At 38.9% G+C, this 23,075-nt stretch overlaps 1 protein-coding gene across 2 annotated transcripts in view; it reads right to left on the bottom strand.

Moving 5' to 3' along the window:
• The window catches only part of STAM2 (signal transducing adaptor molecule 2), a 51,374-nt gene extending 29,354 nt beyond the window's left edge, over positions 1-22,020 (bottom strand). For both annotated transcript variants that reach the window (XM_049615647.1, XM_049615648.1), the window contains exons 1-2: positions 21,468-22,020; positions 782-866 (exon numbers count right to left, since the gene is read on the bottom strand). In XM_049615647.1, the coding sequence (XP_049471604.1) occupies positions 782-866; positions 21,468-21,507 (125 nt within the window). In that variant the 5' untranslated portion in view covers positions 21,508-22,020. The remainder of the gene's footprint in view (positions 1-781; positions 867-21,467) is intronic.
• Positions 22,021-23,075: the final 1,055 nt, after the last annotated feature.

The raw sequence follows: 23,075 nt of genomic DNA, 5'->3' as shown, positions 1-23,075 counted from the left end.
GATTAAATCTGTAAATGATTCTACACAATCTTTCGTTCATAGAACTGCAGAACTCAAAAAAAAAAAAAAAAAAAAGGAGCTTGCTGTAAATGTTGTACATTCCCCAATCAAGAGCCAAATCATTTCCAAAAGATCAACACAAAAAAACTATGTCATATAAATTACCTTATTTCTTCAAGACAGATTTAGTGTTCAGACAACAAATTCTTATAAAAAAAATTACCGAGACATAGTCTTCAAAGTTTTCAGTATAAACATGTATGAAGGTACTTTGAAAAGTTGTAATGTTAAAACAAATACTTTCATCAGTCTGCTAAACTTCTAAAGTTTAGATCAGTTCAGCTTACTTATTGCATTCTCTCCCAAAAGCACTCTGTTTTATATTCACTTTTTCATATTATTATTTTCATCTATTCATTATCAAAGAGCTTTTTCAGTATATTACCTATTATATTATTATATTTATCTACTTTATTAAAAGGCTCCCATACATGTCTAAGTCACAGGGGAATTCCCTAAACAACTTTCATTGTTAACACGTGTTCCTATTGTGTAAAAGCCCTAATTACATATTTTAATATGTCTCAGGTTTTCAGTTGAACTCTTTTCCATTTGTTCTTTCATGATAAGGTTAGTCCCATAAATCTGGCCACCAGGATCTCTTTACTTTTGTCCCCCAAAAGTAAACAGTAAAATCCCATTTTCCTCTCAAAGTTGTATCAGGCAAAGAGACAGGTAATTAAGCTCCTAGACATTCACCATGCATGACTGGGCATCTTACCCGTTAGGAGTGCTCCCAACTTTGTCACATATGTCCATAATAAGACTCCAATCTTCTGTAGTGTTGTACTCATTTGTGGCTTTTTCTATAAAATATCAGCACACACGAAAATTAGGACATGTCTCAATTAACAATAAAATACCAAAAAAGGCACAGTAGTTAAAACCTTTTCTTTTGCCAAATATAAAAGAACTACAGAAAAATTTCAGAAGATAAAGTATTTTCAACTTTAAATTGTATAGCTATATGAATTAAATGTTCTAAGGTACACCAATAAAATTTCTTCTAAACAGTGAAATAATACTAAATAAGTTACAAATCAGCAGTAATTCTATAAAATTCTAGGGGCGCCTGGATGGCTCAGTCAGTTAAACGTCTGATTCTTGATTTTGGCTCAGGTCATGATCTCACGGTTCACAAGATGTGCTGTCAGCACAGAGCCCGCTTTGGATTCTCTGTCCCCCTCTCTCTCACGCTCTCTCAAAAATAAACAAACATTAAAAACAACAACAACAACAACAACGCTTTGGGGCTCCTGGGTGGCTCAGTCGGTTAAGTGTCCAGTTAAGCATCCAACTTCAGCTCAGGTCATCATCTCATGGTTTGTGAGTTGGAGCCCTGCGTCAGGCTCTGTGCTGACAGCTCAGAGCCTAGAGCCTGGAGCCTGCTTCGGATTCTGTGTCTTCCTCCCTCTCTGCCCCTTACCCACTCACCCTCTCTTTCTCTCAAAAATAAACATTGAAAAAAAATTTTTTAAAAACCATTGCTTTTGCAAATAGTGAACAGTAATCCGCATTTTCTTATATGATGACATATATTTTTAAGGTTTTCTTTCAAATTAGAATTTGATAGGATTTTTTTAAAGCTTATTTTTGAGAGAGAAAGAAAGACAGAGGGCACAGAGGAAGGGCAGAGAGAGAGGGAGAGAATTGCAAGCAGGTTCAGCGCTCACAGCATGGAGCCCCCAACATGGGGCTCATCTCATGGTTCATGAGATCATGACCAGAGCCAAAGTTAGAAACTTAACCAACTGAGCTACCTGGGTACCCAACAAAAGCATTGTTTTTAAAGGGCAAAAAAGGAAAATGATTAATAAAATAACAGTAAATTCATACAACAGAATATGAAAATTGAGTTATATATAACTAAATGTTCAAAAAATGTATAAATCCCAAAATATAATGATTTGGTTTATACTGAGTTTAAAAAGCTAATGGCAGAATATATGACATCCACATAAACTTTCTAAACAGTTTTACTGAGATACAGTTCACATCACAATACAACTCACCCAATTTAACGTGTACCATTTGATTTTTTTAGTGTATTCAGAGTTGTGCAACTATCACTATTATCTAATTCTAGAACATTTCACCACCCTAAAAAGAAATCCATACCCATTGGCAGTCACAGCCCAATCTCCCCCCATAATCCCCACCCTAGATAACTACTAGTCTACTTCATATCTCTATAAATTTGCCTAATCTGTATTTCTCATATAAATAAAATCATACATGGTCTTTTGTGACTAGCTTCTTTCATTTAGTAGAACGTTTTCAAGTTCATCTATGCTGAAGTATGCATCAGTACTTCAGTTATTTTTATGACTGAATAATATTCCATTTGTAGATCTACCTCATTGTATTTATCCATTCACCAGTTGAATATTTGGTCATTGTTTGGTTGTGTTTTTTTTTTTTTTAACTTTTTGGCTATGAGTACTGCAATGCTACTATGAACATCTCTGTGCAAGTTTTGTGTGGTTTATACGTCTCTCTTTGGTATGTACCTAAGAAAAGTGCTGCGTTGTATGGTAAAAAAAATTCTGTATTTAACTTTTTTAGGAACTGGCAAAAGTTTTCCAAAGCAGTTGTTCCATTTTACATTCTCACTAGCAATATATGAGTGTTTCATATAAGGTTGTAAAACATTAAAAAATACACTATCGTCTTTAGTGATACATACATAGGTAGTAAAAATATTTATAGCATACACATAAGAATGATAAATACCAAACTATCCCTCATCCTAGCAGACTAGGATGAGGGATCAAAACTGGGTACACAGAGGCTTACTTGTATTTATAAAATTTTATTTATTAAGTTGTACATGAAATATCTAGAGATTATTTTATTCTCAGCATGTTTTTGTGGTCTGAAGTATTTCATAATCAAAATAACAATTAAAAAGTGAATTGTTAAAAAGCATGATAAGAATATAATCACTGAATTATGTTGCATTTTTACTTGATTGACTTTTACAAAATTTCAAAATCAGGAGATACTTCTTTTCTGCTAATATAGAGGGATAAGGATATAAAAATTATGACTTTAGCAATATTTTAAATCTAATCTCTTTTTAATAAACACATAATTTCGAATATGGTCAAACCTGAGTATTATATTCATATGGACTTACCACGGTGATAAGCAGGAAGGATGGTAGAATTCTAGAGCTGTTCCTTTTTTAAAAGGAATAATAAAAGCCAAAAAATAAACAGGCTTAGCAAACAGCTATACTTTACAAGTAGGAGAGAAAAATACAGAATCTAGTTAACCTCAGTTAAATGCCAGAACTCACTTTTAAAAACCATGCAAACTGCTTCACACTATTATAATGAATGGAAAGCAATTGTTGTGACAAGTGTAATGACAAGCCAGAGATTTAAGAAACGTAATAGATTTTTGCCTAGTATAAGTTCTAGACTCAAACACTAGGCTATGACATGGAAACTATTCGCGTCCAGCTTTTGTCCTTATACAAAGATGACTAATTCTTCTACATGGGAAGTCAGACCAGGCTGTATATTTTAGAGGTTTAAAATATTTAACCACTTCTTTTCTTTTCTTTTCTTTTTTAGAGAGAGAGTACAAGCACAAGTCAGGGAAGGGGAAGGGGAAGGGGAAGGGGAAGGAGAGAGAGAGAGAGAGAGAGAGAGAGAGAAATAGAATCTTAAGGAGGCTCCACTCAGCATGGAGCCCAACGCAGTGCTCAATCCCCCACCCTGCGGCTCGTGATCTGAGCTGAAATCAAGACTTGGACACTCAACTGACTCAGCCACCCAGACGCCCCTTAACAATTTTTTTATTTCATATCTAATAAATTCAGGGGGCCAAGATGGCAGAGCAGCATGGAAGTTCCCGGCTTCTCTCATCCCTGAAATGCAGCTAGATCAGCACCAAACCATTTTGCACACCTAGAAAATTGACCTGAGGATGAACACAACGATCTGCATAACTTGAGCCATAGAACTCGGCAGATACAGAGCTCAGAGAGGTGAAATGGAGGAGAGAAAAGCCACAGGGGGTAGGGAGCTGTTTTTGCGGAGAGGGGACAGAGAAAGCAGGGGAGAGTGCAGGAGAAGCACTCTCCCCAGAAGTAGGTGGAGAGAAAGAGAAAGAGTGGAAACACCCACACGGGACTGAACAAGAAAGGGAGAAAGAGGCTTCAATTCCATTAGGACTCTATAAACAGGTGACAGCAGAGTCAGAAATTCTGTAGCTCAGTATCTAGCAGTGCCCTGGTGGGAAGGGCAAATTCCCAGGAGCAGGCAGTGAGATCTGAGGGGTCCGTGGGCCACACAAGGAGAAGTGGTTCCTCTGCTAGGAGGACATTTGGTAGAGGCCATATGGCCTCCTCACAGGAAAAGGTCCCAGTGGACCCTACCTGGAGAACAGCCACATGTGCTCATATTGGAACAAAGACGCAAGGGTGTGGTGAAACCTGGTGCCGGCTGTGTGTTGTTTTGCCATAATCTCCGAACCTCTGCTGCCGGGCAATCGCACAAACTTTTTCTGGGGCAAGCAGGCACCCAGCCGCAATCTCGGAACCTCTGCAACAGTGACCGCACAAACATTCCCAGGGGCGAGCCAGGACCCAACCACTGCTTGGCAAGACCCTCCCCAGAGTGCTGGAGTCGGTCCAAACCACAGGGCTCTCAGAAGTAAGGGGTTTGGAAACAGCCCCATATGAGATATAATTCAGGAGGGAGGTGCTGCTGCCAGGCTGACAGCTTGGAAGCAGACAGCATAGATGTGGGGAGTGAATGGAAGCTGAAGACAAAGGAGGGGTGCTTGACTGCTGGTCACAATTGCTGAGCGCAATTATTCTGGTACCAGAGACTGGGAAGCTGGGTGATACCATTTTCACCTCTCCCAAGCATGCACACACACCTGCACGTGCACCACACCAATCCACCTCAGTAAGCTAAGCAGCACCATCTAGTGGAGAACAGCTGTTATGCCAAGCCCCATCCAACTGCGCCAACCAAGCTCAGGCCCTAGAGGACCACCACAAGTCTCTCCACCTGCTTAGTGCTTCACAGTTGACTTCCAGGGGAAACTAGATGTAATTTCATTCGGATTTCATTCTGTTCACGGGTCCATCTATTCATTTCTTGTCTTTGTTCTTTTCTTATTCTTGGATACAGAAAGAGAAAAATTTATTTTTATTTTCTGGGGTTTTTTAAATTTTTATTTTATTTTTTTACTATTTTAACTTTTTAAAACATTTTTTGTAGTTTACTTTCTTCATTTCATTCTATTTTATTGCATACATTTTTTAAATTTTTAAATGTTTTCTTCCTTTTTTTTTCTTTCCCACATCTAATGAATTCGGTGAATTCAAAAGTACAGACAAGAAAAAAAACTTCTACCAACCTCTTTTGAAACCATGATGCTTATCTTTCCAGACATTTTTCTACATGAATACGGAAAAATAAAAATATATGTAAACTAAATAAAATAGAATCGTATGTATGAGGTGCCTCCAAAAAGAGCACCCAAAAGCTGATACATCCTTCCCTGCCAAAGTTATGAACAAGTTGAGAAACAAAGAATAAAATATCATTGCTATTACTAAAAGAAGCTGTAGGTTTATTAGATAAATGGGCTTGCTAATTGTGAACCTCAGAGGAGAGCATGTCTTAGCACTAAACAGGCACAGACTGCTCCCTGCAGGATAAGCCTCTGCACAACTTATTCCATGGAGGAGATGAGAAATCACTCGATGGCTGTGGAAAGACTCGCTAGCTCTGACACATCAATGAAGTGCATCCACTGGGCCAACTAGTCTCAAATTTACCAATCAGATAAGTCATTACATCAAGGTTGAAATGACTAAGGGAGCCAGAGCAGACTCAGGGTGAACACTAACGGAATTCCCTTCTCAGGAAGGAAACCTCAGAGGTAGAGAAAAAGTATTCCTCACTAATACTTGTGATCATATTAAATGTATTATTTGCTAACTTGCATTTCTACTTATATAAACACCTATGTTCATAATTATACACCTATAACAATATTTTTAAGTAACAGTGTGATGTACCATATATACAGAGTGGCCACAAAATACCTATACAATCAACACATTGATTTTTTTAAAATGCTTTCTCTGCCTTAAGTGCATTGTTTTTTACTATTTTTTTAAGTTTATGTATTTATTTTGAAAGAGAGAGCATGTGCACATGGGCTCATGAGTGGGGAGGGGAAGAGAGAGAGGAAGAGAAAGAAACCCAAGTGTGGAGCCCAATGTGGGGCTTGATCTCACAAAACATGAGATCATGACCTGAGCCAAAATCAAGAGTTGGATGCTCACCGGACTGAAACCCCCCCAGGCGTCCCAATACACCGTGATTTTAAATCCACCACGTACTCAGCCTCTCTTATACTCACTTGTATCACTCATACTGATGCCCCACATAGAAGAAATATAAGATAATTAACAGTGGTCAGGATTTCACACAGAGGCCCTTCAGCATACTTTGTCTTTCATTATGTCTCCACCCGACCTCTCTTCCTCTCCTCAACCCCAATAATGAAGGTAAGCTCCATGATGGCAGGAATTTTTGTTTTGTTCACTATTATTTCTAGTGGATGGAACAGTCTGAAGCACACAGTAGCTACTCAGTAAATTCTGGTTTGATAAATAAATTGAATGATGCTGGTTGCTCCTCCATATCCTATTACTGTGGGTACAATGATGCCCAATGTGGTCTTTCTAAAGTGTGCACAAAGTTTTGGACTAGCAAGAGCTTCTGGCCAGCTAGTTTGCTGAGCAAACCTCCAAAGGGGCTATACAGGATCAAACTTCACTAGCAACACCATGTGGCAATAAAAGGCAATAGCACTAGTGGGCTTATGAGGTTCCAGTTCTCTGCTTGTTTACTAAAGAGGAATGACAATACCTTTTTGGGAGTCTTAACCAAAACCCAAGGTAAGTAGGGAAGGGACTGTCTCAAGAAGGAGGCAAAGGGCTTCCTGTGCTGTGATATACAGGTGACTTCAATGGGAGTCTGGAAAGCAAATCACATTTATTATACATGACTTGCCAGTCTCATGCTCATCCTTCTCTTTGCTTATGACAGGGTTTTGTTTTTGCTGTACAGATCTAACACTCCTTTTCATACTGTCATTTGATACAGTGTTTAGAACTACCTGATGATTCGACATTCAGCTATATTCTCTTTTATATATGTATTATTTCTCGTTAATAGGTAAATCTTTAGTCTCTCTGGAATTTCATTTGGTACATGGAAAGAAGCAGGGATAGAAAAATATTTTTACTAATTATTTGTCAGTAGTTCTAACATCTAAGAATCTATCATTTCCTCTTTGATATGAGAAGCCAAGCATCATCATTTACCAAATTTTGTCAGTACACATATGCATACAAAGAGTTGAATCTGATTTGAGACCATCTAATAACCTACCCATTATTGATTACTCGACTTTTAATGATTATTTTTTCAATTTCAGTCCTGTGATACACAATTAAATGTGAAATCTATTTAATACCTACCAAAAACCATTCCAACAATTTTAAGTATATCTAAACAGTGTTTTTTATTTTATTTAATTTTTATGGAAAATGGAAAAATCCTGATTTGAATACTCTATCCAGCATAGTTTATGGTCTACAAATACAGGGCTCACTCTTTTAAAAAAGTATAAAATCTGAAGACTTTATAATGGTCTGCCAAAAAGGATTTCATTTTTCAAGTGAACTAAGTAACAGTCAAATTATGTACTTAGGAGCATTTTAAACTCCTGGAAAAAATTTTAAATATTATAATTAAGGAACCATTCTTTTATAGCACTGTCACTTTGCCCAGTGTTGGGGGCATACTTCACATTATCCTGTGTCAAATGCATAGAGTGGGAGAGAGTTTAAAAAGCCCTCCTGCGGCCTAAATTCTAAATTTCCAGGGTTTGGTGGGTGTAAGTCATAATGTTTCATCACCAGGTTTTGATTATTGTATATAGAAAGCCTCAAATATCCTGAAATATTTCAGAAAGATTCTAGCAATATCATATTCCGTCCATCAATACCTATAAAGAAGAAAAAGGCGCCCCCTCTACACAGTTCATTGTGTTTAGCATAAAACTTTAAAAAGAATTCAAGTCTGCCCAGAAAACTTTTAATGAAATAGGCTCTACCAGTAATTTTTAAAATTTAACTATATAAAAGAAAAATGCTCAAAAGAGATTTATAAGGTTCCTCCTACTATGTTTGCAAATAAAAACTCATGACTGGTCTGCCTCCAACCATGGCAGAGTGTCCGCTATCAGATTTGCTATTCTACCAAAAACAAGAACAAAACAGGCCACAATATATAATGCAATTGTGTTCAGGAAATGAATAACAGGCAGTGCAGGTCTGAGATCTTTTGAGGGAAGGGAAATGTGAAGTAAGCCCCATAATGTCCCTAGTTTTTGCCTGGGAACACTTTCCTGTCCCAACACAAGGAGAACTAGCCCAAGTAGAGCAACAGACCAAATTTCTGAGCACAGGGACTTACCATGGGTCCTCGGTCAAGGGCTAGGCTACTTGAGTCTCTAAGAAGTCTAGCAGAGATCACCAACTATGGGGCTGAAAGGCTGTGCAGTGCAGGGAGTCTTTGCAGTTCTTGTTTGTGTTCCCACAAAATTCAGATATTGAAGCCCTAACCCACAGTGTTGCTGTATTTGGAGAATAAACCTCTAAAGGTTAAATGAGGTCATAAGGATGGGATCTTGATCCAATAGGATTAGTATCCTAATAAGAAGAGAACACAGAGCTCACTATCTCTCTCTCTCTCTCTCTCTCTCCATACATGCGCCAAGAAGAGGTCATGCAAGCACACAATGAAAAGGTAGCCATCTGCAACCCAAGGGCAGAGACACCTCACCAGACACCAACCCTGCTGGGACCTTGCTCTTGGACTTCCCTATTTCCAGAACTGTGAGAAAATAAATTTGTTGTTCAATTCACCTAGTCCAAGGTAATTTGTTATGGCAGCCCAAGCAGACTAATACTCCACCCAACTAGAGTACAGAGAACATTTCAGGCATTCAACTGAAACACCAAAAGAGAATAAAGGCCCCCTATAATTTAATTCAATATCAAAACAGACCTGTCACACAAAGAAAACCAAAACGATCCTCTAATAACATAATTACCTGACAGAAAAAACTCAAGACTCTTTAAAGGAAGACAACATAACCTAGCCTCCTTGCAAAGAATAATCATAGTGAACAGCATAATATAAAAAATTACCAGTATACGAGAAAGCACCCCATAATCAAGATAAAAGTAATCAATAAAAAGAGATAATAACATAACTGAAATATCAGAAATAGCAAAAGAAAAAAGTACTTTAAAGCAGGTGTTACCAAGAACTTAAACCAAAGGCTGGTGAGTGCTCAGCAGGGAAAAGGAAACTATAAAATTGAATTTGTAGAACTAAAAGGTACAATATCAACCAAAAAATTCACCAGATGGGCTTAAAAGCAGAATGGAGACCACAGAAACAGTGAATGTGAAGAAAAATCAAGAGCAGTTATCAAATTTGAAGAATAAAAAAAATTTTTTTAACTGAACAGTCTCCATATATTGATTTTTTAAAACTTGCTATGTAACCAATTACTGCAAATTAGTAGTTTAAAACACCCATTATTAGTTCATAGTCGTACAGTTAAAATCTATGTAGCCTTGGCTAGGTTATATGCTCAGAGTATTACAAGGCTTATTGTTGGTGTTTGATGTTACTTAACTAAAACATGATAACTAGATTCATGCATATTGGAACTATGTAAAGTGAGGCCTACCTGTACATTAAAGAAAGCCAAGTTTAAATCTTTCCTCAAATGTGCATGAACTATCAAAACCTAGAAATAATCTAGGACAATATACATAATATATTCTCTAAATGCAATGCTTTTTTATTAGACCAAATGTAATACCCAACCAGATGGAAATTAACAATGAGACATATAAATAATTAAGACTGTAACAAAGCAATACAAAAACTTGTTATAAATAGGATATGACATATCAGTATCTTGGGACATAACTAAAGCAATGCTTAGAAGGTAGACAAAATTTGTTTTTTATGTATTAGTAAGAAAAAGACTAATTATTTTTATACCTTAAAATTGTAGTAGGGGAATAGGAGAAAACTGGAAAAAACTTTTTTTCAATAGCAAAAATAAACTGGAAAATGGAAAGTAAATGAAAAGAATTCATTTTTGGTTTGTAACAGGAAACCACAGCTGACAGCTTTTACTAAAGATATAAACATGTTCTTTCTTTGGACCAATTCATTATGAACTAAATAATTACTGAAAATATAGTAGAGCCAATTCTTTCTAGTTTGTAAATAAATCATGGGGCATCTGGGTGGCTCAGTTAAGCATCCGACTCCATCTCAGCTCAGGTCATGATCTAATGGTTTGTGAGGTTGAGCCCTGAGTCAGGCTCTGTGCTGAGAGGCTACTTGGGATTCTCTCTCCCCCCCCCCCCACCCCCTGCCCCTTCTCCTCTGCTCGCACTCTCTCTCTCTCAAAATAAGTAAATAAACTTTAAAAAATAAAATAAATCATACATGTTTAATGATTAAAATAACAATATATACTTGTTATTAAGTTTCCAGACCATACAATTTTTGTGTAAATTTAGACTAAAAATATTTAAATGTCCAAAGCCTCAACCTGACGTTTATAAATATTTCACCTCTTTCTCTGACTTCAATAACACCCATACTTAGCATTCTACAATACTTGGGTTTAACATACATTTTCTCATTTACTCCTCATTTAATGTCTTGATTTGTTTGGGTATATTTCATTGCTGTAAATCTTCAGTTTACTCTGGGGAAAGCAGTAATATAAAGTTTACCTTAAAATACACTGTTCATGGGGAGTGACTCCGTCAGTTAAGCATCCCACTCGTGGTATCAGCTCAGGTCATGATCTCATGGTTCCTGAGATAGAGCCTGACATCAGGCTCCACATTAGGCTCTGTTCTGACAGCATGAAGCCTGCTGGGGATTCTCTCTCCCTCTCCATCCCTCTCTCTACCCTTCCCCCACTTGCATGTGAGTGAACATGCTCACTCGCTCTCTCTCAAAATACATAAACATTGAAAAACATACACTGTTCATTATCTTCTAAAATGAAAACCTACTTACCACTCTGAGTGCTGAATGATAGGTAATAATTTTTTTTAATGTTTATTATTTTTGAGAGAGAAAGAGAGACAGAGAACAAGCAGGGGAGGGGGGGGGAGAGAGAGGGGGGAGAGAGAGAGGGGGAGGGGGAGAGAGAGAGAGAGAGAGAGAGAGAGAGAGAGAGAGAGAATCAGAAGCAGGCTCCATGCTGTAAGCTGTCAGCATAGAACCTGACGTAGGGCTCAAGCCCACAGCCTGTGAGATCATGACCTGAGCTGAAGTTGGCCGCTTAACCCACTGAGCCACCTAAGCGCCCTGGTAATTTAATTAAGAAGTAACAACTTCAAAACATTTTACATATACTAAACCAGTTACACTTCAATCCAACAAAGTAAGGATTCCCCATATTGTAGATGAGGAAACATACACAGAAAAGTAACACAAGATCACACAACTACTAAGTAGTAAAACAGGGATTTCAATTTGGGAAGTCTAGCTCAGAGTATCCTCTCTAGTGTAAATATTAAACAAACTGCCTCTTGAGTGCAATTTTTGTTCAAAACTGCTAATGTAACTCTTCCCAACAAGTTAATTTTCAGTTTCCCTATATACGAGTATTTTAAACATATTGAATAGGACAAACACAAATTCAAGTCTTATTTATAAGGAAAGGATCATCCAGTATCATCTAATCTACAGCCACATCATCTAATAATACAATATATTTATAGCTTCTTGCTCTGGCAGAATACTTAGAAGAGTGACTGCCACTCTTTTGATTTCACGTGTTACCACTAACATTTTTGGGGGGGACTAGGAAGAGTTAGGTGAGTTAGGCACGTAAGGAAGTTAGGGAGGGGGAAAACCACATCAAAATCACCTTTTACTGCCTTCTAATATTACAAACCATCTGTTAAAAAAGGCAAAAGGTCTGGGCGCCTGTGTGGTTCAGTTGGTTAAGCATGTGACTTCGGTTCAGGTCATGATTTCATAGCTCATGGGTTCGAGCCCAGCATCAGGCTCTGGGCTGACAGCTGAGTCGGGACCCTGCTTCGGATCCTTTGTCTCCCTCTCTCTCTCTGCCCTTTCCCCACTCACACTCTGTCTCTCTCTCAAAACCAAATGAAACATTAAAAAAAAAAAAATTTTTTTTAAAGGCAAAAGGTCTAAGACCAACCTTTATATTCCTGCAAGTTCACTTTCTGACTGGCTATTACTTCCAAGGTCCCATCTCTAACCTGTCAGGTGAGACCCATGCCACCTCCCAACTCCACAAAATGGGCATGCTCACTTCCGCAAACACACTTACATTAGGGAAAAAAGAAGAAAACAGAAAGGTAGTAAGCATAATTGTAATTGACCTATCAGGAAACCTCATGTGCAAGCTGGAAAAAAGGAAAAATGAGTCTCTAAAGTAGCCAAAACGTCATAAGCAGAGGAGAATCAAAAGCAGTTAGACTGGACAGGGGATCACATGACCTCTGCAAACTAAGGAAATCATCATGCATACTCTGTATGCACCTGTGAAGTACACATATCACCCATTAAACACTTAAGACCTGTCTTCTATACACCCAGCTCTGAAACTACCTCACTAGCCTAAGGTCTCTAGGTAGGTCACATCAGCTCAGACACAAATCTGAATCATGTTCTTATTTGTAAAATGGAAATTAAGATGGCTGCCATGCTTAAAAGAGGAGTTGTGAAAAGATAAGTAGATGAAACACTTAAACAGATACTTCAAAAAAGAGGCTATTCATTCATTCATTTTTTTAAGTAAGCTCTACATTCACCATGGGGCTTGAACTCACAACTCCAAGATCAGCAATCGTATGCTTCATCAACTGAGCCAGCCAGGTGCCCCTCAAATACATATGTTCAAAGGTGTCCAACATCAATAGTCATCAGATAAATGCATATTAATACAATAGTGAGATAACACTAGAATGGCTAAAATTCTTAAAGTATACCACCAGTTACAAATTTCTGACATGAAATTGAAGTCATATGAGCTAAAAATAAATAAATGGCATACTTCAGAATACTGACTATGTTATGTGGGGCACCTGGGTGGCTCAGTCAGTTGAGTGTCCGACTTTGGCTCAGATCATGCTCTCGCGGTTCCTGAGTTCAAGCCCCACATCGGGCTCACTGCTGTTAGCACAGAGCCTGCTTTGGATCCTCTCTCTCCCCTCTCTACCCTTCCCCAGCTTGTGTTCTCTCAAAACTAAACAAACAAACAAACATTAAAAAAAAAAAAAAAAAACACTGATTTTCAGAGGACAATGTCTGATCTGTGTCACACTGACCTTCTTAAGTTCAATCCCTAAACTAAATACAAATAAATATTTATTCACTATCAAGTAAAGCAACAGAGCCTCATTAGGCAATAATGTTAAAAAAAAAAAAAAAAAAAGTTCTTCCCCTTCCACCCTCAAGGGCATAGCACTACTAGGAAAACCAAAACATGTCTATGCTAGATTTAAGCAGAGTTTTTAGAAAAGAATGTTAAGATAATTCATCCCATGACATATGAAAGCAAAAGAAGCTGGTCAGATTACAATAAAAAATCCCTTCTGGTTCAAATGAACTAAATTCTGAGCCACTACAATTATCATGTTGCATGTGAAAATTAATAAATGCTTCATAAAAGAATATTTACTGACCAGAGTCTGAGAGTTTTTAGATACAATAAAAATTTCACTAGCAAACAAGTTTTTTTCATCCTATATCATTACTATCATTTAAAAATTCTATTAAATAGAGATACTGCACATAATACAAATTTTCAATTTTTCATTTCTCTTCATACTTTTATAAAAGACCTATTAAATATAACTTCTGAGGATGCACTGAAAGTCAGTCAGAACTGTAAGTACTTCATGGGATCTTCAGTTTTCAACATTCCTTAACCAGAGGAAACTAAAGAAAATCCTCCTTGAACGGAACAGTGATGGCTGATACAAGCAAGTCTCAATGGTAAAGAAATAGAAGTCTTTCACAGGGTGTTGTAGGAGAGGTGCTTATCCTTCAGACACCAGCAGATATACGCCCATTAAAAAAAATAACGTTAAGGGTGGTCTAAAAGATGGGAGCAAAATTTATTACTCCAAAAGAAAACTGAAGGTGCCAATAAGCCAATGTGAAACTCAGCCCTAAAAAGGAAAGGATACGGGAAAAAGAGGAGCAACATCAAAATGTCTCAGGTTTCTAGAAATATTCTCACCAATGGGGATTGACAAATATTGCTGATTGACAGATATCTGAAATAGGAAAGAAGACTATAGGTAAAAACATTTTTAAAAACTTTGTAAAAGACAAAGTGAAAAACCAAAAGGAGTCAGGAGGGAAAAGGCTAGATCTGGGGATAAAGGCAACCAAGGAAGGAAAAAAATAAATTTGAAAAAAAATACATATCCTTAAGTTTTATTTTGATATTTAGGGGACAGATGCTCAGAATTATCAGTTGTCAAGTAACCAGACTTTGATATTCTATACTACACACTATAAATAAGGTCTACTCTTTTAACACTCAAAACACCTTTACGTTTCTTTCATTTAAACAAAAAAAAAAGTGGCGTCGAGACACATCCACCTAAGAACACTTCTATGGTATTATGTTGTATATTCATTCACTTGTAGAAAAATTATCCTCTTGCCCTCTTGCCTTACTTTCAAACTATAATCTAAGTAAGCTTAGAACTAAATATTATTGTAAGGAATAAAAACATCTATTTTTAATTACCAACATCATCAGTTCACATGAAACAAAAATTATAATGCCTTTTCTCTTAAATTCTAAGAGCATAAAAGAAATTTCCTTTTAGGATTTCACCACTCTGATCATAAACCCAAATGAAAGAACAATGGCCAAAAACAGCTAAGACAGAGGAACTTGCCCAAGGCCACTGGCATTTCAATGTGGTATTGGTGCAGAATAGATAGAGAATAGTGTAGAAGGACAGGAAGCAGAGACACAGACTTCATAAAAGGAAATGTACTGTAAGGAAAGAGTGTTTCCAAAGTCATGGGGAAAGGACAAACAATGCAATAAGTAGTGATCAGACAACTGATTGTTGCCTACTATACACTGATTATCCAAATTCCTCCTCAGATCCTATGCAAAGATCAAGTCCAGGTGGATTAAAGACCTAACTATGAAAATCAAAACTCTAAACTTTCAGAAAAAATATGAGAAGATCCTTATAACCTCAGGGTACAGAAGGCTTTCTTTTTTTTTTTTTTTTTTAAAGTTTATTATTTATTTTTGAGAGAGAAGGAGAAAGAGAGAGAAAGCAAGCAGGGGAGAAGCAGAGAAAGGGAGACAGAGGATCTGAAGCAGGCTCCACGCTGTCAGCACAGAGCCCAATGCAGGGCTCGAACCCACGAACCGTGAGATCATGACCTGAGCTGACGTTCCACGCTTAACTCACGGAGCCAGCCAGGTGCCCTGAGAAGGCTTTCTTCAAGTAAGAAAAATGAGGGCACCTGGGTGGCTTAGTGTCAAACTTCGGCTCAGGTCATGATCTCACGGTTCCATGGGTTCAAGTCCCACTTGGGGCTCTGTGCTGACAGCTCAGAGCCTAGAACCTGTTTCAGATTCTGTGTCTCCCTCTGTCTCTGCCCCTCCCTCATTTGCACTCTGTCTCTCTCTCTCAAAAATAAATAAACATTAAAATAAATTAACAATAAATTTAAAAAACAAGAAAAATGAAATCAGACAGTATCACTGAATTAAAACTTAGATTTTCAGGGCACCTGGGTGGCTCAGTTGGTTAAGCGTCCGACTTCAGCTCAGGTCATCATCTCATAGTTTGTGAGTTCAAGCCCCATGTCAGGCTCTGTGCTGACAGCTCAGAGCCTGGAGCCTGCTTCAGATTCTGTGTCTCCCTCTGTCTCTGCCCCTCTCATGCTCTGTCTCTCTCTGTCTCTCAATAATAAATAAACATTAAAATTTTTTTTTAAAAATTAAACTTAGATTTTCTTAATAAAAGACATCAGAAAATAAAACACAACAAATTGAGATATACACCTGCAACTGACATAATCAACAAAAGATTAGGAGAGAATGTACAAGGAACTCTAAACTCAGTAAGAAAAAATAACCCAACAGAAAAATAAGTAACAAGCAGATAATGTATAGAAAACAGAATAACCACGAAATAGATGAAAAGATGCTCAACTTTACTAACAATGAAGTTGAAATGAAATGAAAACACTGCCTACCCTATTTCACACCCATCAAATGGGAATAAATTTTTAAAAATATGGCAATACCCAGTGTTCGTAATGATGTGGAACAAGAACGAACTTCACTACCACTGCAGGTGGGAATAAAATCTCCCACAAGCACTTGGAAAGGCAGTTCTACACTAATATTTTGCAAGTTTTCACTATCTAAACTTTAATTAAAGCATTCCCCTTCAAGACACAATCCCTAGACAATCTCTCACTCACGTAAACAAGAAAACATGAGTAAGAGCCTTTACTGCACTATTGTCTATAGGAAAAATGGAAAAAACTTCATGTCCATTAATAGGAGAATGAACAAATAATGTGGTACATTTGTACAGTGGAATATTACATAACTATTAAAATTAATGGAAGTAGAGCAATAAATATCAACAGAAATAATCAACAAAAATGCTGAGGTGCATTCACAAAATGCAAATAACAAAGAATGACACTTTTTATAAAGTTTACAAACAAATACAATACATACAGTATATTTGTATGTATATTATATCATAAAACAGAGTTGTATCTTTTTGGAGTGTTTAACTCTGAGAAGGAAGGAAAAAGAATTGGATCAGGTAGCTACTAAATACACCAGAGAAATTAAACTCTATCAGGAATTTTTCTTAAAAAAAAAAGTGTATAAAATATTAGGCTGGACAGAGTTGGCTGATAGGAAAAGGACTTTAGGTCATAACCTATACTTTATGTTAAAATACATTAATTAAAATTTGTAACTATCTGAAAGCTTAACGCTGTAAGCAAAATACAGAATGAAATTGGCTGTTAAAGCTACCATTCTCATCCATAAGCAAAAAAATTTTTAATTGTAAGTTTTTGCAAAGATCACAGCAACCTCATTGTGTTCAAGCAAGTATGTTAATAAGTATGTAAATGTTATAAATTTGAACATATTAAGTAAATTGTATTATAGGAATACTATCCATTTTTTATGTAAACTTTTTTTTAAAATTTTTTAATGTTTGTTTATTTTTGAGAGAGAGAGAGAGAGACAGAGCGTGAGCAGGGGAGGGTCAGAGAGAGGGAGACACAAAATCTGAAGCAGGCTACAGGCTCTGAGCTATCAGCACAGAGCCCAACGCTGGGCTCGAAATCACACACTGTGAGATCATGACCTGAGGTGAAGTCGGAAGCTTAACAGACCGACCCACCCAGGCGACCCTCTTTTTTTTTTTTTTTTTTTAAAGTAAGCTCTATGCCCAACCTGGGGCTTGAACTCAGGACCCCCAGATAAAGAGTTGCATGCTCCACCCACTGAGCCAGCCAGATGCCCCTATAAGCATTTCTTATAAAACTTCACTGGAGAAGATTCCATGACCAAAAGCCCAAGTTACCTCATGGTCAAGCTCGTCTAACACAAATGAAAGAAACAGCAATATGTGCATTCAAATGTCACTTAAAAAAGACTACTTTTAAGACGAAAGTTCGCCCTTCAATGCACTGTGTCAGAAGCATTTTACAGAGGTAGAATTTGAGCTCAGCTTTGTGAGACACAAGTTAGTGTATCTGTAAGGGAGGCAATACCAAGGTTGTTGAAAAAAGAAAAAGATGGGGTGCCTGGGTGGCTCAGTCGGTTAAGTCTCCGACTTCGGCTCAGGTCATGATCTCATGGTTCGTGAGTTCGAGCCCCGCGTCAGGCTCTGTGCTGACAGCTCAGAGCCTGGAGCCTGCTTCGGATTCTGTGTCTCCCTCTCTCTCTGTCCCTCCCTCCCCCTCTCTCTCTCTCTTTCTCTCTCTCTCTCAAAAGTAAAGATAAAAAAAAGAAAAGAAAAAGGCTATCACTGAATAGTAAATGGTACAAAGGCAAAGAATGGCAAAAAAAAAAAAAAAAAAAGAAAGAAAAGAAAAAGAAAAAGGTTGTCTGGCTTGAGTATCAAGACAAAGGATGTCTGAGTAAGAACCAGACGTGGAGAGTAGAACAGACGTCCTGACTTGGGAAGCAATGTAGGGAAACTGAGAAAATTGGTACAAAATATAAGGAAATGACATCTTCCTTTTTAACACTAACCACTTAATCCTCCTACTGTGGCTCTGTCCCTCATGTTTCACTCTCCCCTTGGAATTCCCTCACAATGGCTGCCCCAACCAGGCTCCACCTCAAGAACGCTTACGCACCTTGGGGGTGACTGAGGATGGTGGCATGTGTGTGGGTGTATTTTTTACTTCAGCCCAGCTTCAAAGGAATTTTATGGAACAAAAAATAAATGCAGATTTGAAGAAATCCAATAAAATATTTAAAGATCTCTAATGCTACGACAGCTAACATACCCTTCAGGGTTTATAGGATCTGACTCCAAGAAAAAAATAGGAACCTGCCAAAGATCCTTACTTCCTAGGCTTTGGCCTGCTTCCATCTGACAAGTCATTTACCATCAACAACTTATGAATGCCTTCGTAGACATTCTGACCCACTACAGCTTTTTCTCAAGGTCTGAGGAAAGAATTTCTTCCCCACATGAATAAGGTCAGAAAGAATTCTCAACCTCCAGTGAAACTGCACCTACAAAAGGAATGTAGTTTCATCTCTAAAAACCCTTAATTATAAAATGACCATATACAATTCTGCAGGCAGAATTGCTGTCAGGAAAGGAGTGGGGGAGAGAGAGAATAATGTCAACACCTTTACAGAGAAAGCATGTGCCTGAAAAGTCCTTGCTGTCTCTTCAGGGAAGTTGACTTTTAAAGAAAAAAGGAATGTAAAGCATCTTGTGTATTTCTAGCACTGTATTTATCACACTATATGACAATTATCTTTTTATATGTGTATGTATCCTCCATTAGACTGAGAGTTCCTTGAGGGCAGGGATTTTTGTGTCCCCAGAACTTAACACAAATCTGAAACACAGTAATCACTCAATGCCTGTGTGCTGAATGCAAAGTGAACAAAAGAATGACAAAGAAAATAAATATGAACAAAAGAATGACAAAAAAATCTGACTGAATCACAAAGGGTAAGTGAAAAGGCAACGACACTGCAAAGGAACATATTCCTGTAGACATTTTAAATTAAATAATAACTTTCTTATATTACTTAACTATTTCAAATTTAAAAGAGATTTAAGTTCTGAAAAATGTGACATATAACTTTTCTTCTGTGATACAGAGTTAAGGGCAATTTAAACTCCTTCCTATTTCATTCCACTTTTTCTTCTAATTCCATTCATTTGTCTAACAGAAGTTACCGGTGGGCCTTGATCAAACTTGCTTTTACTATCAAACTGACTTTTGGACGGTGACTTCAATCATACTTAAACTAACAAGGACTTGAAGCTCTGGTTGGTGGCACTGCCCATGAAATGATCTCTACACAGCAGTGGTTTTTGTTTGAACAGCAGTGCCTCTTTTACTACAGTGGCATTAAACTGTGATCCACTAAGACATTCAGGGACATCAAGAGTCACTGAGGGGAAGGGTTAGGAAGGCAAAACAGGCAGAGCAACTCCGCCCACTTCTACCAGTTTTCAAACAGAAAACAATAGGCTTCTGGGAAAGATTTCCCTTGAAGAAAGAGTTCTACAGATTTTCAAGTCAGAAAATAATTTGTCTTATTCTATTTTGACTTGTTTTATTTCACTAAGACAAAACGAAAGTCTTCAAATCAGCAATAAAAAGGAGAGGTCTCACTGGAACAACAGAAGACGTCCTTAGGTGTTCGTAAAAGCAGAGCCTGTGAGCCTCGACCTGATGCTTCCTAGATTTATGCCAGTCACCTGTGTTAATCCACCAAGAAAAAAGCTTAAAGAAATTATGGAAATACATATTTTTTTTAATTTTTTTTAATGTTTATTTATTTTTGAGACAGAGAGAGACAGAGCATGAACGGGTGAGGGTCAGAGAGAGGGAGACACAGAATCTGAAACAGGCTCCAGGCTCCGAGCGGTCAGCACAGAGCCTGACGCGGGGCTCGAACTCACGGACCGCGAGATCGTGACCTGAGCCGAAGTCAGCCGCTTAACCGACTGAGCCACCCAGGCGCCCCTGGAAACACATATTTGAAGACTATATAAGGGTCAAAAGATAATAATAAATTTTTTAGGTCTCTAGGAATAGAAGAAGGTTCTAACATACATTGTATTTGACTTTTGAACCTGTTTTTGGAATCACATAACACACCAAAATAGGGCACTTTCTATTAAGTCTACTCATCATTAGAAAAATGTAACTGAAAAGGTGGCTCACCGCTTTGATGTGCTGTATTCTATGCGACTGGCAATTTTCAGCCATGGGTTTTTCCATTCCACTAAGTCCTAAAACTCTACCTAGGGTTCTGTTAACTCCTGCTACAGAAATGTGTACGTGGCCAGTTTATTTTACTGTTTTTCTCATTCCACAATCACTAAAGACAGCAGCAGAACTCTTACAACTCCAACAAATAAAATAGTAGTTGTTCTGATCTGTTTTGACATTCTAGGGTTTTCCTTTTCATACCCTAAGACACAGCATCTCGTAGCACTTGCGCCGTCCATGGATAGAGAGTAACACTCCCAAGCATTGTAAATAAATCCCAAAGCTATGCTATCAGAGCTTGGATGCGTTTGTATGAGAGTGAGGTGAAATGGGTTTCTCCTATTGAACGGAGGCAAGTCGAGGTCCCTAGTGTTGCGCTGCCTCAGACAGCTGGGTCTGTCCACCGCTGCACCATCTCAAAGCCGGGGGTGAGGGGTGGGGGGAACGGGAATGAACCAACTACAGAGGGAGCAGGAAGTTTGTATCATAAACTCCGCAATTGCTTAATTAGTCCAGGCCCCTGCGAGCCACAGGCTCTTCCCTATTCCTGCGATTGGCAAAGAGAAATAACCTCTTTTTCAGGGTGTCCAATCTCAGGTAAGAGGTACTCTCCAGACTGCCAGCGACGCGCCAAGGTAGCCCCACTGAAACGTCCCCGCGACTAGGCAGCGGCGCCGCCCCCTTCTCTCCCTTTGCTTGGCTTTCCAGTCCTCGGAGTCGCCACCGCCCACTTTCTAGCACGACAAACAGCGTCCTGTGCGCGGGCCCAGCACTTACCCACGTCTTGCTCGAAGGGGTTTGCAGTGAACAGAGACATCTTGCCGGTGCCCGAACCCTAAACGCTGTGGTCTGGCCGAGGCTCGGCGGCTGCTCCGAGCTGGGTGACCCGCGGCTGCCGCTTCCTAGACGGCTCCGCTCCGACCGCGTCCTCGCACTTCCGCCACCGCCACTGTCCAGCCCCCGCCTGACAGGCCAGCTGCCGATTCGCACTCCACCCCCTCGCTTCGGCCTAACTCCTCTCCCGGAACGAGGTCCCGCCGGCGCGGGGATTCTTTCAGCGCACCTGTCGCCTCCGCCTCTCAGGAAGAGGCAGCAGCCCTGTCCCAGACTTTCGTGGGGGGTCAGGCGGCCGCCGCGGCCACCTTTCCATCGCTAGGACCCCGGCAAGCCACGGAGCAGGGGACCTTCGGGGCCGGAAGTTGTCGCGCCTAGAACTGGGCAACCCTAGAGGCCCGGAAGCCGCTGTGCGTGCGGCGATACCCGGAGGGCCGCGGTGTTGCCGGATTTTCCGCCTTTGGAGTCTCTAGTTCTCGCTAATTTAATTCGTTCCTAAGCCGCAGCCTAGTCCCTCGAGGGCGGACCAGTGGCTGCGTTCGCGTCACAGTCCCGTTGCCCTGGAAATGGATGGAGCCTCCGCACCCCACCCCTGCTGGAATAACCCTCCTGGAAATCGGTGGTGGACCTATGGCTCTGTGGGGGACTCCCTAACTTTTCGCTTTCCATCGTGTTCTCTGAACACGTGATCACACTGCTTGACTCTGGGAATCCAAAGACGAATGAGGCACAAACTCCCTGTTTTCAAGTTGCAGACAGTTTTGTAGGGCCAGTGTATAGCTTACACAAGACCGTATATTACGATCCTAATAGAGGGGTCACAAACTCATATCCATAGGAGCCAGCCAGATACTTAGATGAATGTAAAAGTGCAAGCATGCTTCCCAACCACACACTCCCTATTCTTCGTACCCCTGCTTTCTTTCTCTGTAGCATTTATCACTTTCTAATAATTTACGTAATTACTATGTTTTCTGTCTCTCCTCTTTAGAATACAAACTCCGTTACCAGTTTTGTTGACTGCATTATCCCCAGCATCCAATACAGTGTCTGGCAAGTAATGGGTGCTCAATAAGTACTTTTCGAATGTACTTGTGACTATCCAACTGAACAGTACATATCTAAAGATGGCAGCTGCTGGTAAACTTTAGCCATTTGTTGCAGTGTGGGCCCCACTAGAACTTAAATGATTTTAAAATGTTTAGGATTACTTTCACATTTTAACAATGGGTCAAACAAAACCATTTTACAACCTTTAGTATAAAGAGGATGTATAGAAGAGTGAACCCTTGCACATGGAATACTTCAGAACAGTGGTTGCATATACTATAAAGATAGGTGCACAAATAAACATTTGTGCTGGTTTTCAAAAACTGAACTTAGGATATTAAAGATCTGTTTGGAGACTTTGTAGATGGTTTTGTCTAGGATTAAGACTTAGTGTTGGAAGGGAAAACTAGGTAAAGAGGAAATAGATTTGTAAGAGCCTTAAAGAAGCTAAGATTTTAATTTTAGCATATAAGGCACGAAATACTCATTTAAAGATTTTGA

This window comes from Panthera uncia (genome assembly GCF_023721935.1).
Source record: "Panthera uncia isolate 11264 chromosome C1 unlocalized genomic scaffold, Puncia_PCG_1.0 HiC_scaffold_3, whole genome shotgun sequence".
Classification (NCBI taxonomy): domain Eukaryota; kingdom Metazoa; phylum Chordata; class Mammalia; order Carnivora; family Felidae; genus Panthera; species Panthera uncia.
The sequence above is the reverse complement of the archived record's forward strand: the minus strand, read 5'-3'. Positions and strand labels throughout refer to the sequence as shown.